The sequence below is a fragment of the Trifolium pratense genome, linkage group LG6 (assembly GCF_020283565.1).
Source record: "Trifolium pratense cultivar HEN17-A07 linkage group LG6, ARS_RC_1.1, whole genome shotgun sequence".
Taxonomy (NCBI): Eukaryota; Viridiplantae; Streptophyta; class Magnoliopsida; order Fabales; family Fabaceae; genus Trifolium; species Trifolium pratense.
In genome coordinates, this window is record NC_060064.1 from 4,814,679 (window position 1) to 4,832,636 (window position 17,958).

Consider the following 17,958-nt stretch of genomic DNA (forward strand, 5'->3'; position numbering starts at 1 on the left):
AATCATAGGTACAAAGGGCTGGCATTTTATAACCACAACAGTGTTGAGCTATGCATTTTACTCTTTCAAACTATAGCTCAATTTATTATAGTGCCGATACCAAATTAAAGAGGGGAAGAGTTTTTTAAATTATATATATATGTATTTCTAATGGTAATTGGTAGGTGATTATCTTAATATTACAATATATGTACAAGCCGGCTATGATTAAACTTGCAAGTAATTATTTTAATTAGTTTGACAATGGTATAATGACACAAATTAATTATTTTCAAATCAAATGTTGTAATGCTTAGCTGCTTTTTCTTTAGAAAAATGACATTCAATGGCTATAAAAGAGACCAATTGCATTCAAGTTAAACCATTCAACTCAATAGCTAATTAAGACTACAATAGAGCATTGAGAAAAACACACATAAACAAACTAAGTATTGATTTGATTTAAACATGAAGATGAAATTCTTCCTTGTAGCTTCAATGGTGCTTTTTTGTATCCTTGGGATTAGTGAAGGAGGAAGCCTAAGGAAGAATTTCTATAAGAAATCATGTCCTAAAGCTGAGCAGATTGTTAAGAACATAACCATACAACATGTCTCTTCAAGGCCTGAACTTGCAGCCAAGTTGCTAAGAATGCATTTTCATGATTGTTTTGTTAGGGTAAACATTCATTCATCTTTACAAACTAGTAACATTTTTAATTATACAGTGCGATATCCCTGCCAACTGAGCTATGCTCACTGAGACTATCAACAATATTTTTTTAACATGTCGTAATTTGATTTTTTTTTCTTTCTTATAATTTATTTTGGAATGAGTAAGTGACAAGCATATAATATGGTTGCATACAACTTATGTTTTCAGGGGTGTGATGGTTCTGTTTTGTTGGAGTCTACTGCAAGTAACACTGCAGAGAAGGATTCATTTCCTAATTTAACATTAGAAGGCTTTGATGTGATCGAGAACATAAAAGAAGCTGTTGAGGAAAAATGCCCTGGAATTGTTTCATGTGCTGATATACTCACATTGGCTGCTAGAGATGCTGTTTCTGTCCAAGTAATTAAGCTACCTTAGTCATTAACTTATACATATTAGCTTATATATATGCATGTAGCATGTTGATTGATTGATTCATATTTAATTTGTTACAGTTTGAGAATAAACCAAAGTGGGAAGTGCTTACTGGTAGAAGAGATGGTACTGTATCCAATAGCAATGAAGTACTCCTCAATCTCCCAGCACCTTTTCATAACCTCACCACGCTTAGACAAATCTTTGCCAGTAAAAAGCTTACTCTTCATGACTTGGTTGTATTATCAGGTACATTTTATTCAATCTTTTTTTTAATCTACAAGAATGCGAGTTTGAATCTCTTAGAATTGAGAGTTTGGGCCCCTCATAAACCTGATAGCCGGCGGCCCAGCAGATTGTGGAGGAGGCTCTGATACCATCTTAGACTTGAGAGTTGAGTCTAACTCAACCCTACAAAATCGGCTTGTAAAGTGAGAATTGACTCTACTTTATAAACACATATTCAGGCCATTTCGCAACCGGTGTGAGACTTCTTAACAGAATCTTGTTACTGATGTGATGTGAGAGCTCATTGATGAGTAATATATAAGTACATTTGTCAACGTTGTCTCTGAACAATAACACTTTCTGCTTAAATGAGTCTCAGAGACCTAACTCATCTAAACTTTTTATATATGTATGTATAGGAGCACACACAATTGGAATAGGACATTGCAACTTATTCAGCAACAGGCTTTTCAACTTCACTGGAAAAGGTGATCAAGATCCATCTTTGAATCCCACTTATGCCAATTTCTTGAAGACCAAGTGTCAGAGCCAAAGTGACACCACCACAACAGTAGAAATGGATCCAAATAGCTCAACAAAATTTGACAATGATTATTATCCTATCCTTCTACAGAACAAAGGTCTCTTTATATCAGATGCTACTCTTTTAACAACTAAGCAATCAAGAAACATTGCTAATGAATTGGTTTCACAAAACAAATTCTTCACTGAGTTTGCACAGTCAATGAAGAGGATGGGAGCTATTGAAGTCCTCACAGGTTCAAATGGAGAAATTAGGAGGACATGTTCTGTTGTTAATTAAGTTGTAATTTAATTAAGAATATTGATCTCTTTTCTGGTTTTGGTTTTGTTGCATTTTCTATTCTTTTGTTGTCAATTATTTTGAGTTGTGAAGTTGTATGTCAATAAGTTGCAATGTGCTTTGTGAGATTCTTATGTAATCAAATTCATGAAATAAATAAAAGTCATTTTTTATAATGCTAAGGTATCACTGTTACTTCATTCATTTAGCAGTTAGCACCATTGTTATGTGTGTGCACTTCAATATTACTTTGTGTTCTCTATGAATATATTAATGTAATTATTTTAAAAAAACATTAAATTCTTCTATTTAAATTTTATTATTTAGATTATTTTATTTTGGCCAGAATCCCACCCATTAAAGTAATTAAAGTAATAGTAAGTAAGAAATGTTCATTTTAAATTCTTTAAATTTTTTAATTATATCACATTCAAACACACTCTAAAGATAGTTGAGTAACATTTTCTTGCATATTCGAGAACCAAAATGTTCATCAGGTAGAGTGTATTGGATTAAGTTTATAAGAGTTTGTTTGAAAGAGAAATTTTGGAGGGGAGATTTTTGGAGGATTAAGTGGCGTACAAATTAGTTTATGGATATGACTTATAAATTTACTCCTGTAAATAATTCTCATTGATTGTTGAATAAAATGCCCATAATTTTTCAATGTGACTATGTCTCATTGAAATACATTGTATAATAGCCTAAAATATTAAATTTTTATGAAAAAGTGTGCATTACAAACTGGAATAATTAATATTTTTATAGCCTTCGTTATTTCGTATCATTACCTTTAACGGGTTATGCCTCTAAAGAGTGCGTCTAGGCATGGCAATGGGTACCCGCGGGTACGGTTTTTACCTTCCCCGTTCCCCATACCCGAATCATTGATAAATACCCGTTCCCTGCCCATTACCCGACGGGGATGAAAAATTGAACCCAATCCCCGTCCCAAATGGGTTCGGGTATACCCAAATGGGTTCGGATATACCCAAATGGGTTCGGGTATCCCCGAACCTTGCCCTGCCCTGCTGAACCTTACCCGAACCCAAAATTTTTCTAAACGCTAAATTTTCCTAAACGCTGACATACATACAATACAAAAAATTTCAAATAATAAAGTACAAACCAACATTTCAATGCATTAAACATACAAATGAAATGATATTCCAAAATATCAAACCAAAATTATCAAAATCATAAAATAGTACCGGTACAAACCAATATTCCAAAATATAGTAATTTTATATAAACGGGCGGGTTCGGGGACGGGTTCGGGGTGGGTACCAATATCTCCGTTACCCGCCCCATCCCCATGTTTTGAAATCGGGGAAAACCCAAACCCGAACCCAAACCCAGTCAAATCGGTTTTTCCCCGTCAAACTCGGGGTGGGTTCGGGCGGGTACCCGCGGGTACGGGTTCTGTTGCCATGCCTAAGTGCGTCCTAACCTTTAGAAGATCAGAATTTAACAAGTTCTCTACATCCGCTCGGTTTCCTAATATCATTGCAGAATTTAACTACGTGCGATTCTTAATCATGCCCTGTACCGTCAGATACTGAATTTAATGGTCTCATATTGGTAGGATGAAATGTCTTTTTGGTCTGGCCTATTAATTCTGTTGTCGCGGGATCAACTAATTTCCTCTAGGTTCATTCACTTAATGTGATCAATATTAAAAATAAATAATTAAAGCAAAGACAAATATAGAAAATAACTTAATAACAATTGAGCATAAACTTTATCGAACCATAATTACATGTCTGAAGCATTCATAAGGGAGTTCATCTACTCGACCTAACCTATGAAAAATAAATTACAAAGACAATAAAAGAAAAGAACCTTATTGACCTTGAAATTCCTTTGCCTCCTTACCTCCTCCTTAGAGTTCTCCTAACTCTCTCTTGAGTATCACTGTTGTTGAGTGATTTCTGAATGAATAATTGTGAAAGAGGAGAGCTCTATTTATAGTTTTTCAGCTGGATTTGGGCTTTTTCTGCACACCCATCGTATCCATCGTAGCCACGATGGCATGCAATTTTTCCTCATCGTGGCCACGATGGATCATATCGTGGTACGATGGAAGATTTTCTTCAGATTTTCTGTTTTTTTTCAACCGCCTTCATCGTGCTACGATGATATTTCATCGTGGTACGATGTAAAGATTTGTTGCAGATTTTCTTCAATTTAAACCGCCTCTCATCGTGCCGCGTTGGAACTCATCGTGTGTGCGCATTTTATTACGTTTTTGTCCTTTTTTTATGTTTTTTTCCACTTTTCTTGCTTTTGGGCCAAATAACTTTACTTTTCCGGGTATTTGTTTGCTTTTGGGCTTCAATTGATATTAAAACTACCCTAAATTACTACTAAAAACATCATATAATTGACTGTCATCACTTGCTTCATTATATAAATTATCTCAAAGTTTTGTGTCAATGATTAATCATCTCTTTTCAACCATAATTTTAAAGTGAAGTTACGTTCAATTCGTATCAATTGGTATCGGAGTTTGTTTTTATCTTCGGGAGCCGGTTCTGAACAGGAAGAATGAACCATATATGTCAACCCTTAGAATTAGATATGATTAGTCTACGTGTAGATAAAACATTTGGATGGAGTGTTGAGCAAACCATGTGGATGAGAGTGGCTTATAGACGACAAACTTAGTAATGTTTTCTCAAACAAAATTGGAATGTTGTGATGCCGTTGACACTCATACAATTGACCGCATTATTAAAATCAAAATTTCTAAATCCTCATCTTGGCTTGCAATACTTTAGTCATACACCTTTAATCACGATACCAACCACAATTAATTATTATTTGTGCAACTACAAAATTGGTACTTTCTTGGCCAGGTTTTTGTTACCTTATGGCCTAATCCTAGATTATCAAACTTCATTTTTTTTAGGAATTGAATGGTTGATACAAAATAAAAAATGTGAAATCAATTAAATCATCAATTAAATCTTACGTTGTTTGAAAAAATGGATGTTGAATATTTTACAAGTGAGTAGTGATAAATCTAATGCATAAGATTTTGGGTAAATAATGTAGTGTTCAACTCATTTGTATGGTGATTGGTGACTCTTTTAAGCTCAATGTGGATAATTCCTCTGTTGCCCCCTCATTACTCATGTGTATGGTTAAGTCCGATGTGAATGATCCAAAAATTGTCCTCTCATGAATTTATTTATTTTTTCACGAACTTATAACGGTTTTTGATTCGTTAATTAAAATAGCGTTTGAGTTGATAACTTAATGTATATTTTCTCTTATTTTTACTTTCATTATTTTAATTAAAAGTATATATTTTGATGTCATTTTAGATTTATCACAATATTACCTAATTCAACAGCTAATTTAACAAGCACTTTAAATTCAATAACTTAACTCGTGTCCTATCAACTATAAGAGTACTTATCTCTTGTCGGCAAACTTAGAATTTATGTTATTTTTTGGATCTGGATTCTCATTCTACTGTCATTCCTCTCATGTTTCTTGTTTTGCACTGATCTGAGCCGTCCATCTATTGGTCCACATTATTGATTGCTGCAGTAAATTTAAATCAATGGCTGAAATTTGTGCTTGATCATCAAGTGATCGGAGAGGATCCAATTCTGTTATTTTTCACCAAATAAATGCTGATAGAATAGAATATTATGTCATTAAGAATAATTATATTTGTATTTATTTGTAATTATTTTTAATTATGATTGTCTTTATTCATAGGTTTGACTAACCTATTATTATTGTATATATAAACTATTGATCAAATGAATAAACACACAGATCATATTCTTCTTAAACACACAGATCAAATACAAATATAATTATTCTTAATGACATAATATTCTATTCTATCAAATGCTGCATATATAATGACTTAACTTGTCTTAAAATGTGTCTATGTAATGTGTATCAGGGCAGCTAATCTCCAATATGGCCGAGTAGTGACTAATAGTTTAAGATTCTATGTTTCCATTTCTCACTAATACTCATTCAAAATTTTAAGAAACATGCATGCATATGTTAATTAACTAGTACTAAAATACACCACCTCAATAAGTAGTTGATGCATAATATTCAATCAAACTAGTTACCAAAACATAAAAGCTTAAAAAGAGAGTTGACCTATTATGAACTAAGCATATGACAATTAAGATCATAAGTGCAAAGGGTTGGCATTTTTCTAATTAACAACACCAGAATTGAACTATGTATTCTACACTTTCAAACTAGCTGACTTTGTTAGAGTGCTAATATATATACAAAATTAGAGTTTTTCAAATTTAATCATATAGATCTATTTCTAAATTATAGATATATATCCTATATATGTTTCCAATGTATTTGGTAGGTGATTATCTTAATAATGCAATACATGTACAAGACAACCATGATTGAAGTTACAAATAAATATTTTAATTAGTTATGGACCTTATTTATTATTTTATTATTTTTGGTACAAAGGACCTTAATTATTTTTTTTTGTCAAGTAGCCTAGTGGCTAGAAAATCCACCTTAAAGGTGAATATAAGTGGAGTGTCCCGGGTTCGAACCCGGACTCCTGCACATATAGCGCGATGTCCCTACCAACTGAGCTAAGCTCACGGAGACGGACCTTAATTATTTTAATTAGTTTGAATAATATGGTATAATGGGAAATGTTACAAATTAAATAATATAATGCTTATCTGTATTTTCTTTAGAAAAATGACATGCAATGCCTATAAAAGGAATCAATTGCATTGAAGTTAAAGCATTCAACTCACTAGCTAATTAAGAACATACATACACAAATTAAGGATAGATTTAAACATTAAGATGAGGTTCTTCCTTGTAGCTTCTATGGTTGTGTTATGTTTCATTGGGATTAGTGAAGGAGGTAGCTTAAGGAAGAATTTCTATAGAACTTCATGTCCTCAAGCTGAGCAGATTGTTAAGAACATAACCCAACAACATGTCTCTTCAAGACCTGAGCTCCCAGCCAAGTTGCTAAGATTGCATTTTCATGATTGTTTTGTTAGGGTAAACATTCATTCATCTTTAACATTTTTAATCATGTGTTCTATACTCATAATTTAAATAAACATTTATATTTCAAATTTGTGGAACGAAAAACTATTATTAATAATAATGTGTAATGACACTAATAGGATCATTTTACGGTTGTTACATGTGAGAGATTTAAACTACGTTCCTCGAATTTATAAAGTCAAATTCTTACACCTGAGGTTCCAATGACCCAATTTTTTATTTTTTTGTCAGGTAGCCTAGTGGTTAGAAATTTCACCTTTAAGGTGGAAAAATATGTGTAGATTAAATTCGATCAACTATCCTTTTTAATATGCGTATTATTTTATTTTATTTTTTTATGATTCATTTGAATACAATTGATGTTTTCAGGGGTGTGATGGTTCTGTTTTGTTGGAGTCTACCGCAAGTAACACCGCAGAGAAGGATGCAATTCCTAATTTATCCTTAGCAGGCTTTGATGTGATCAAGAACATAAAAGATGTTGTGGAAGCAAAATGTCCTGGAACTGTTTCATGTGCTGATATACTTGCATTGGCTGCTAGAGATGCTGTTTCTGTTCAAGTAATTAAGCAACCTAACAATAATATATGTGTTAATCATGATTTTAGTTTATTCATATGTAGATTGATGATGAATATATATTCATTTAATTCATATTTAATTTGTTACAGTTTAATAATGAACCAAAGTGGGAAGTGCTTACTGGTAGAAGAGATGGTACTGTGTCCAAAAGCAGTGAAGCACTCATCAATATCCCATCACCTTTTCAAAACATCACCCAACTCAAGCAAATATTTGCTAGTAAAAACCTTACTCTTCATGATTTGGTTGTTTTATCAGGTACATTTAATTCATTCTTTCCTACTAAATAGATTATGTACCAAACAGTGTAACTTTTTTATGAAGTTATCCAATTAGACCTCAATACGACGCCACTTTATTATTTTACTTAAAACATTTGAAGCACCGACATAGACGTCAGACACAATATTGCCAGGTAGATACTGAAATACAAATTTAAGAAAAATACAACTTATTGAGTCTTGTCCACAAATTCTAGCTCAACTGGCAGAAATGTCGAAATTGCTAGTGTCGGACATCAGACCGGGGTTCGAACCCCGTTCGCTCCACTTTGTGTGTGAGAGTTTTCAATGACTTTGTCATTTCGTCTATGAAACAAAAAAACAAAAAAAAAAAAGTCTTTGACGTTGTTTTGGTGTCTGACATCGATGTGTCAGACACCATAATATGAACACATTTTAAAGTGTTTATTGATTTAACCAGGAGCACACACTATTGGAGTAGGTGTTGGAATATTTTATAATATTCCAATAATATTATGTGGGCAAATATCTTTATATAATTATATTAGCTATTTATCAATTAGGAGCCTTAATTGATTAAGTGATCAAATAAAGTTATAAGGTTAATTAGATTTCTATTGAGAATTAATTAATTAATTAATTGGATATGGGCTCAATATGAGTGGATGTCAGGATGGCCCATTTCGGAATAATGGGAACCCTAATTGGCCATCACACTATATATAGGCTATGGTCCCCAATATACCGGACACACTGCATATTGACTCTTCTCCCCATCAGAAGAGTCCTAAAGGCATAAGGAGTCCTGGTTGAGGAAGAACCACAAGCCAACGGATGCTCGTCGTCCGTCTCTCTCTTTGTGTTTCAGGATTACAACGATTAGTTCATCTAATGGATTCGTCATCCAGGTATTCCTATTACTATGATCTTTGATAAATCAACATGTCGTAGATCCTGTTTTATATACATGCTTGTGTTTATTTGGCTTCCGCACTAAAGTAAGATTATAGATTTAATCTTTGTTATTAAGAGCATGTATATGATTAAATTATTAAGTTAATTCCAACAGTAGGACATTGCAATTTGTTTAGCAGAAGACTTTTCAATTTCACTGGAAAAGGTGATCAAGATCCATCTTTGAATCCCACTTATGCTAATTTCTTGAAGACCAAATGTCAAGGCCTAAGTGACAGAACCACAACAGTAGAAATGGATCCAAATAGTTCAACAAAATTTGATGGACATTATTATCCTATCCTTCTACAGAATAAAGGTCTCTTCACATCAGATGCTACTCTTCTAACAACTAAGCAATCAAGAAACATTGTTAATGAATTGGTTTCACAAAACAAATTCTTCACTGAATTTGCACAGTCAATGCAGAGGATGGGAGCTATTGAGGTTCTGTCAGGTTCAAATGGGGAAATTAGGAGGACGTGCTCTGTTGTTAATTAATTAATTTTTCAGTTTTGTTGTTGTAATTTAGTTATAAGTTCTTTTGTCACCAATTGATGTGGTTTGTCAAGTTTGCCAATATGCCATCAATAAGTCGCAAATCTGCTTTGTGAGATTTTTCTGTATTCAAAATTAAAGTAATAAATCATGGTCTTATTTTATGATGCCATTGTTACCTAAAATGTGTGTACTATTCTGCTTAAAAAAAAAGTGTGAGTACTATTCATAAGCTTTAAGTCTCGTGTTGAAGCCACTAAATTTTTTTAATTTTTTTATTTAACTAGTTTAAGTAGCTATAAATTTTATTTTATTTTTAAAACATTTTAGAGCAAATAAGTGAATGTAACAGTATTTGAACATGGTTCTGCATACCACATGTATGGTGGTGTGTTTAGCTTGAGGGAAATATCAGTAAATAAATTTGGACTAAATCATATGATATTTTGGTATTGACAAAGATAGGATAACTGAGATGGAGGAAACTATAATCCTTAACCTTTCTCCGCATTATTTATTTGTTATTTTAATTTTTCATCTATATTTACACATGAGTTTTCAAAAGCTTTAAATCTGAATTTTTAAAGACATAACATGTATCGGTAATTGAGAGCATAAAGAAAAAAAAAATCATAGATTTGAAACTCATTCAAACATTATAAAAAAAAAAAAAAACACTACACCAAGTTAAAGTCCAATTGAATAATTTTGTGAAATATAATTTAGTAAAAAAAATACATACATTAATATATTTAGTTTGTTTTTTATAAGATATTTACTTATTTTTATATTAAGGCCCAACTAGGCTATCTAGGCCCATATCTTGAGATACTATAAGATCATCATTCATTCATCAATCGGTGCTGCAAAATTAAACTCTACACAGTATCAGAATCGTAACTTTCTTTTCCTCCATTAACGCTCAAAGTAACAAAGTTCTTTACTTTCCTTCATCTTTTCCACAGCACCAAGCAAAAATCTCATTCCATTCTTCTCAACTCTTCTATTCTAATTCCCTCTTCACATAAAAACACCAAAAATCCAAACACAAACAAAAACACAAACAAAAAAAAAAAAAAAAAAACATGATGCTAAGAATCCGAAGCCGCGATGGTCTAGAACGAGTAAAAATCGATAACCCAAACACAACAACAGTTTCAGAACTGAAATCAATCATCGAAAAACAATTACGTATTCCAACACATAACCAAACCCTATCAATTAACCAAAACCTTTTACTAGCTAAATCACAACAAGATCTTCTTCGATTCACCGATATGTCAAACCCTAACACTCCTTTAACAGCGTTAAACCTTTCTCACGGTTCAATTCTCTTTCTAGCTTACGAAGGTGAACGTAACGTTCCCGGTCCAACCGCTTTTAGTCCTGCCGGTTCATTCGGTCGAAAGATGACTATGGATGATCTTATCGCTAAACAGATGCGTGTTTCTAGACAAGAGAATCCGCATTGTGAATTGGTTTCATTCGATCGCGATTGCGCCAATGCGTTTCAACATTATGTTAATGAAACCCTTGCTTTTGCTGTTAAAAGAGGTGGGTTTATGTATGGGACTGTTTCTGAGGTTGGTAAGGTTGAGGTTGATTTTATATACGAACCGCCACAACAAGGTTCGGAGGAGAATCTCGTGTTTTTTAGGGATCCGGAGGAAGAGAAATATGTGGAAGCGATTGCGGTTGGGTTAGGAATGAGAAGGGTTGGGTTTATTTTTACTCAGACTGTGAGTCAGGATAAAAAGGATTATACTTTATCTTATAGGGAAGTGCTTCAGGCTGCTGAGTATCATGCTGAGAGTGGATTGAAGGAATGGGTTACCGCGGTTGTGAAGCTTGAGGTGAGTGAGGAAATGGGTGGTGCTGATGTTCATTTTGAAGCTTTTCAGATGAGTGATGTGTGTATTAGGTTGTTTAAGGAAGGTTGGTTTGATACTGAGATTAAGGAAGATCATGATCCTAAGTTGTCTATTATGAAAAAGGATGTTGTTGTTGGCGTTAAGGATACTAAAGAGGTTGATAATGATTTCTTCTTGGTTGTTGTCAAAATCTCTGATCATCAGGTATTTTTCATCTTTCTCTTACTTCATGCCAATGTTAGTGTTGTTGTGAATCTTGTGATTGTGATACTCTTTTACCATGTTAGTTGAGTTATGATACTTGCTTCTATTCTGCTGCTGAGGTACACAAATGTCTTGTTTGGGTAAACAACTTAATTAAGTAAGTAAAGCATAATAAGTGTTTATATATAAGCTATTTCTATAGGATATAAACTATTTTCATATGCTATTCTAGAGAGGCGGAGATTTTATGAAAGTAAGCTGAAAACAACTTATAGACATGTCATAAGTTGTTTTCATAAGCTCTTCCAGATAGTGGGCCCGTTTGGATTAACTTATTTTTGAGCTTATGCAAATAAGTAAGCTTTTATGTATTATTATCAGCTTTGCAAGGTAGTTTATGAGAAAACAGCTTATAAAGATACAATTTTTGTTAGTGAAAACTTCAAAATTAACATAGAAGTTTATTTATTTGCATAAGCTATTTTCATAAGCTCAAAAATAAGCCGAATCCAAATGGGCCCAGTGTCACAAATGCTTATGTTAGTAGATAAGTTCAAATAACTGACCCAAAATCCATAACACCACTGGAACTTGACTATTGTTTTTGGGTTCGATCGCCTTTAAAAGAATAATTTGTCTTAATAACGAGTGAATGGTTAGGGAATAATTCTCAATATTTGTGGGTTTAACTTTAAACATATAAGGTGAGTTAGAAAATACGAGGGGAACCATTTATCTGAGGTTTTAAATTACAGATCTGACTGCTGATGTAGAGAATTGCAGGGAAATTCTTGTGGTCGTGTGATGGTTGTGAATACATCAATTATCTTTAAAAAATTAAAACTATGATAATTCTTTCTTAAAGACTACTCCATTTTTAAACTTGAAGATGAGTGAGAAACTTGTAGGCAAAATAAGAGACTAAATATACTTAGGGTTAGTTAATAATGGGCCTGGCCCACAAATACTTAATATGGGAATAAGTGATCGCCGACTGTATCCATGGCTTGGCTTGTAAATTTTTTAAATAGGCAAAATAATATACTAAATACTTAGGTTAGTTAATAATGGGCTTGGCCCAGAGATACTTAATATGGAAATAAGTACTCGTTCGACCTGCGGCTTGAGAATTGTCTACGCAAAAAAAGCTATTGAAGACTAGGAGTAGGTTTGGGCACTTAGGTTAATTATGGGCTTGACCCACTTCATAATAAATTTAAATGTAATAAAACTGCAAAAGTATCGGAATTTGAACCCAGGTATCAGGGATTATATAATGTCATAACCCAAATTTTATTGATCTACATCTACCTATACCTTAGTTTTTAAAAAAATGTTGTAGCTGGTACCGAGCACCATACCCGTACTTTTGCAACATGTGATTCAGGCATTCAGCTGTGGAGACCTCAAGAACCTCGATTTTCTCAAGTAGAATTTAAAACCATGATTCATGCTTAAATTCCACATGTTTTTGTTCCATTCCAAATTGAGTGAATAGCTTTTGTTTTATTTTGAACTTGTTTACTAGTATTTTACTTTATATGCTTGGAGCTTCATAGCTTCCTCCTTTTCCCCTCATAAATCATCTAAACACGGGAAGGACAATCTTTTTCATTCCATCCCGTCCTTTTCACACCATTCTCTATACATCTTCCAAATTTCTGTGTTGAAATTACTCTATAGGTTTGACTGCAACGAGTAAAACAATGTCTGAGCATGACTGAATGATTAGAAAACTTTTCTGTGTTGAAACTGTTTATCACCAACTTTTCTGGAAACTTGGGTATGATTAGCTAACAGGTGAATTTTTATCACAAACTTGGGAATTGATACTTCTCATGAAGGGATAAAATAATTAGAATTGTATTCATCCTATCCTACACAGAAGCTACGGTTAATTTAGAAGCTTTTTAGTGAATGTTTGTCGTATGAAATGAGTGCAATACTGTAGTTTTATTTATTCTATGCAGCTCCATTATCTAATTTCTCACTCAAGGTTTTGTGTGTGAAAATAATTGTCCTACTTAGTGTTGTCGGAGTCTGAGTTTAGGCTGGAAGTCGCTCTTTTCTTTTTTTTAACAAGTAACAATTGTCAAAAGAGTTGTATAAATAAATGTCTAGAGCATTATGATCTAACTTTTTTTTTTGTGACTGGTCAATACTAAAATATGATATAGGGTATTATTTGAAGCATCTTCTGCTTGCCGTGTCATGCCTGAGCTATTCGATCTGTTAGTCTTTGTAAATAGTAAATTATAAAGTGTTGTGACACTTATGAGTGTGTTACTGAATTGCAGGGACCTCTTTCATCAGCATTTCCCGTTGAGAACCGGAATACTCAAGTGACCGCGCAGGCGCTGAAGAATCATCTTGAACGGACTAAAAATCTTCCATTTGTGAAGCGAATTTCAGATTTTCATCTCCTCCTTGTATTATCGAGGGTGTTGGACGTGTCTGCTGATGTTCCTGCATTGACAGAATGTGTGCAGACACAAAGTGCCGTACCAGAAGGTTACCAGATCCTTATTGAGTCCATGGCTAGCGCTGCTTGATGCTGTGTGCAGGTGCTCGGGGCTCATGCAGGACCATAACAAATGAATCATGCTCTATATGTCCGGGTCCTTGGCAGTAATGTAGTGCATGTATTCCTATTGCACACACAATGTTTATATGTCGATTACTTATACATTACTTCTCGTGGCATTGCTGCAGAAATGAGCTGATATTGTGATCCACTTATGTTAGTGTTTAAATTTATTGGAGATAGCACTTATGATGATTCACTATTTTATGTGCAATGATACTACAAATAATGGTATTTAGACTATTAAAACATTTATGTTCAATGTTGTTCTCAAGCATGCATTAAGCTGTTGTTCAAGAATTATATTTACTCAGTTTGTTTGGACTAAATTGATCTGTATTTAAGTAAAAGAGCACCTCATCATACATCAAACATTAATCTTTTTTTATAATAAAAATTGGAGAGTAGTTTTTACAAGAAATACAAATTAATTATAACAAAATAGTTTCGAGAGCAAACCTTATTTTCTACCCTGCCTTCTCACAATTTTTTTTTTATAAAAAAAAACAGCCAAAATCTGTAATAATTAGTTGTTAACGTGAGTTTATATCTCCTTCACTAGTATTTAGGCTCCGTTTTGATTGATTTATATTTTAGCTTATGCAAAATAGTTTATACAAATATATAAGTTTTTATATATAATTTTTTTAAGATAGTTTCTGAGAAATCAGCTTATAAAGATCCAATTTTTGTCGGTGAAAATCTATGAATTAACATAAAATTTTATTTATTTGCATAAACTCAAAAATAAGTCAAATTCAAATTTGCCCTTAGTATAGATGTCAACTGGAGAAAGATTTAGCTTGGAGTACTTTACCACTTTCTTTCCCACCATCTAAAATATTTTTCATCCCAATTTCCCGCTTTGGAGAGTAGTCTTTCCTCATCCTCATCTCAATGGATTTCCACAATTTTCGCAAGATCCATCAATCTTACAAAAAGTGTCAAGTTTTTATTATTTTCTATCAAACTAGTTGTAAAAATAATAATTAAGTTTTGTCAAAAAATAATAATAAAGTTTAATTACTTAACAAATATAGACATTATTATGAGTCTTGTGATAATAATAAACCACATATCTATAAACAAATTTATAAATGTTGTGCGAATATTTTTATTATCTATTTTTCAAAAATATTTTTTATTAATTTGTCATAAACTTATCAAAGTACTTTTTTTTTATTTCTACTTTTTTAATTTAATATTATCATAATTTATTTCAATAAATTTATTAGTTTTTAATATCTTTTGAATTTTCAATATATTTTATTCATTACTTTTTATGTAGCATAAATATTTAAACAAATTAAATATGTTATAATCTTTTCTTTTTTGGTTTTTTTGTTATATATTGTATTTAAAATTAAGTTTTTAAAATTGCATAAATTATTTGTTACTTCTTCATCTTTAAACATCATATTCCAAAAAAAATAACTCAAGTATTGCTCAAGTTATTCAGACATCAAACTTGAATACTCTTGATTGGGAATTTAATTTTGAAATTAATATCAATTTTATCATTTCATTTTAATTTACAAATTTAAATGTTGCAAATTTTAATTAAAAAAATGATGAAAATACAAATAATATACTCTAACATTTTTTATTTTTTTTAATATTTGGTAAATAATACGCAATTTGTTGTTCCTCGTTTTCACATGTTAAATAGTATGACTCTTGAACAACTCAAAAAAAATACGACTCTTGAAGTCATATATGTCAATTTCCAAAAATATCGTCAACCAATTACATTGATGATACCACCAACCAATCATGAACTTTAAACTCAAAAATTAAAATATTAATAAATCATACACAACGCTCTCATTCTCGTGTATTAAATATGACGTTTAGAGTCATGCATATCAATCACAAAAACACATAAAATCAATTATTACATGCATAACACCCAATATATTAAAATTTGTTCTCCTTGATTTTTTTTTTCTAATAATACATGTATAATCATTTCTTTGATTTTTTTTTTCATATACTTTTTTTTTGTATTTTTCTCTTTTATTTTCTCTCGTCTTTTTTGCATATTTCATCAAAATAAAAGACAATTGTGCAAATTTTCAAAGTACATTGCTATTACGAAAACAACAAAAATATATATCCTTTAACTATTTACAATACTATTAAAAAAATTATGTCCATTATTAAAAAAAAATTATGTTCGAATATATATATATATACGGGTCCCTAGGTAGTTGTCCATCTCGCACCGTGCTCAGGGCCACCATTGTTTAAGAGTGCTTACTATACAAGTTTATTCTATCTCTGTGTATCCATTAAACCATTTGTCTCGTGCCTATGATGAATTTTATTCACGACTACCATACGTACGAATTTTTTGTTATTTCAAAATGGTATATTTTTATAATGATTTTTTTATGCTTGTATGTACTCATTTTATTCTTTATAAACATATACTTGTGATTTTTATTTCAACTTCGATAAACAAAACTTATTCATTTTATATTTTAGGCATATATTAATTATTTTATGCATGTATTAATAAATTATTTACTAGGATTATAATATGATCACCCTTTTATTAATGATTTCTTACGAATAAGAAATACTATTTTTTTATAAATCTAACTCGGATAACATTGGATCTCTAAACTAGTAATAGATGGAAGGAGAAGAGAAAAAAATGCACCTCATGGGCTATGTGATGATCAACACTCAATTCAGCTGAGGTCGAAGAAAATTGGGGAACCACGTCATTGGTAGTCCCATTGTAAGGCTCCCATTGTACCAAAGTTGCATCATAAGTAAACGCATCATGTTCAGCATTTTCCTAATGATCATGAGCCTCGTTAACATCAAGAATGTCCTCCCAGCTTGTTTGTGATACTCACAATATTCTTAAAAGGGTTTGGACAAAAACATGACAATAAATAAATGTGTCGTCGTTTATATTCTTTATCAGGCCCGGTTTTGGGTCAAGGCAACCAGGCCTCCAGCCCGGGGCCTCCAAAATATTGGGGCCTCATTTTTTTGGCTCATCATTAATATAATTGGTTAAGTATAGTTCGTAACATAAAAGTTACAACTAGTTATATCTGCCGCAATGGTTTTGCGCGCGTGTTGTAAGACCCCTAGATCGAGAGGTCGCTAGTTCGACTATCTCAGTCAGGATCCGTTGACACCAACTAGTTTGACACCAAATGTTACACCTCTCAATAACGTTTTAACCGATATAAATTTTATAAAATCCACCGTTGGATTGAAAGTTTACGTCATATAGATCATTTGTGTAAAATTTCAAATAAATCCAAAATCATTTGATATGTTATTGAGATACATCAAAATTAACGGTTTTTGTATTGGTATTTTTATTTTTTTATTTTTTTTCTTTGGTAAGGAGTTGTTTATTTTTTTTTATATTTTAAGAGTCTTTTTATTAAAACAATTAAGGAATTAAAGAAAAGTTGTTGAATCCATTGAACATTTAGGTATTTTATTATTTATTTTATTTGTTGTGTAAATGTTAATTTTATTTATTAATTATCTCTTAATTTTTTATTTATCGGTTCAATTTCAACGATGCAGAATATTGTTTCAAAAAAAAAAATGATGCAGAATATGATTTTTTTTTTATGTTAGTTACACGGATAAATGATTATTTTTTAGTTTTTAATACTATTTACAATTTAAATAAATGATGTTCTTTTAAAGAAAAATTGCGTAAAAAATAAATTATTAGGTATTCATTTTTATTATTTGTACTGGGCCTCCAAAATCTCAGAACCGACCCTGTTCTTTATGTCCTTCCGTAAACAACCGGTATCTAGAAGAGTTTGAAGCTCGTTGATCCTTCATATTGTCAAACTATATTTAGACAATGTAAATAAA

At 31.9% G+C, this 17,958-nt stretch overlaps 3 protein-coding genes across 3 annotated transcripts; all 3 read left to right on the forward strand.

Annotated features, from left to right (window-relative positions):
• Positions 1-363: 363 nt before the first annotated feature.
• On the forward strand, positions 364-2,295 carry LOC123889983 (peroxidase 3-like). The gene is made up of 4 exons (XM_045939516.1): positions 364-657; positions 862-1,053; positions 1,149-1,317; positions 1,716-2,295. The coding sequence occupies exons 1-4, from the start codon at positions 448-450 to the stop codon at positions 2,117-2,119; spliced, it is 975 nt and encodes a 324-aa protein (XP_045795472.1). The 5' UTR covers positions 364-447; the 3' UTR covers positions 2,120-2,295.
• A 4,588-nt stretch (positions 2,296-6,883) lies between these two features.
• Positions 6,884-9,602, forward strand: LOC123890173 (peroxidase 3-like). The gene is made up of 5 exons (XM_045939721.1): positions 6,884-7,150; positions 7,529-7,720; positions 7,831-7,999; positions 8,444-8,464; positions 9,056-9,602. The coding sequence occupies exons 1-5, from the start codon at positions 6,947-6,949 to the stop codon at positions 9,436-9,438; spliced, it is 969 nt and encodes a 322-aa protein (XP_045795677.1). The 5' UTR covers positions 6,884-6,946; the 3' UTR covers positions 9,439-9,602.
• A 653-nt stretch (positions 9,603-10,255) lies between these two features.
• LOC123890450 (NPL4-like protein 1) lies at positions 10,256-14,345 on the forward strand. The gene is made up of 2 exons (XM_045940061.1): positions 10,256-11,510; positions 13,808-14,345. Exons 1-2 carry the CDS (start codon positions 10,521-10,523, stop codon positions 14,060-14,062), a joined length of 1,245 nt encoding a protein of 414 aa, XP_045796017.1. The 5' UTR covers positions 10,256-10,520; the 3' UTR covers positions 14,063-14,345.
• Positions 14,346-17,958: the final 3,613 nt, after the last annotated feature.

What these genes read in the sequence shown, in the direction of transcription:
- LOC123890173 (XM_045939721.1), top strand. Translation starts at nt 6,947, where the DNA reads ATGAGGTTCTTCCTTGTAGCTTCTATGGTTGTGTTATGTTTCATTGGG. An exon ending in TTCATGATTGTTTTGTTAGG is followed by an intron (nt 7,151 to 7,528) that starts GTAAACATTCAT and finishes TGATGTTTTCAG; the next exon opens with GGGTGTGATGGTTCTGTTTT. An exon ending in TGATTTGGTTGTTTTATCAG is followed by an intron (nt 8,000 to 8,443) that starts GTACATTTAATT and finishes TGATTTAACCAG; the next exon opens with GAGCACACACTATTGGAGTA.
- LOC123890450 (XM_045940061.1), top strand. Translation starts at nt 10,521, where the DNA reads ATGATGCTAAGAATCCGAAGCCGCGATGGTCTAGAACGAGTAAAAATC. An exon ending in TCAAAATCTCTGATCATCAG is followed by an intron (nt 11,511 to 13,807) that starts GTATTTTTCATC and finishes ACTGAATTGCAG; the next exon opens with GGACCTCTTTCATCAGCATT.
- LOC123889983 (XM_045939516.1), top strand. Translation starts at nt 448, where the DNA reads ATGAAGATGAAATTCTTCCTTGTAGCTTCAATGGTGCTTTTTTGTATC. An exon ending in TTCATGATTGTTTTGTTAGG is followed by an intron (nt 658 to 861) that starts GTAAACATTCAT and finishes TTATGTTTTCAG; the next exon opens with GGGTGTGATGGTTCTGTTTT. An exon ending in TGACTTGGTTGTATTATCAG is followed by an intron (nt 1,318 to 1,715) that starts GTACATTTTATT and finishes ATGTATGTATAG; the next exon opens with GAGCACACACAATTGGAATA.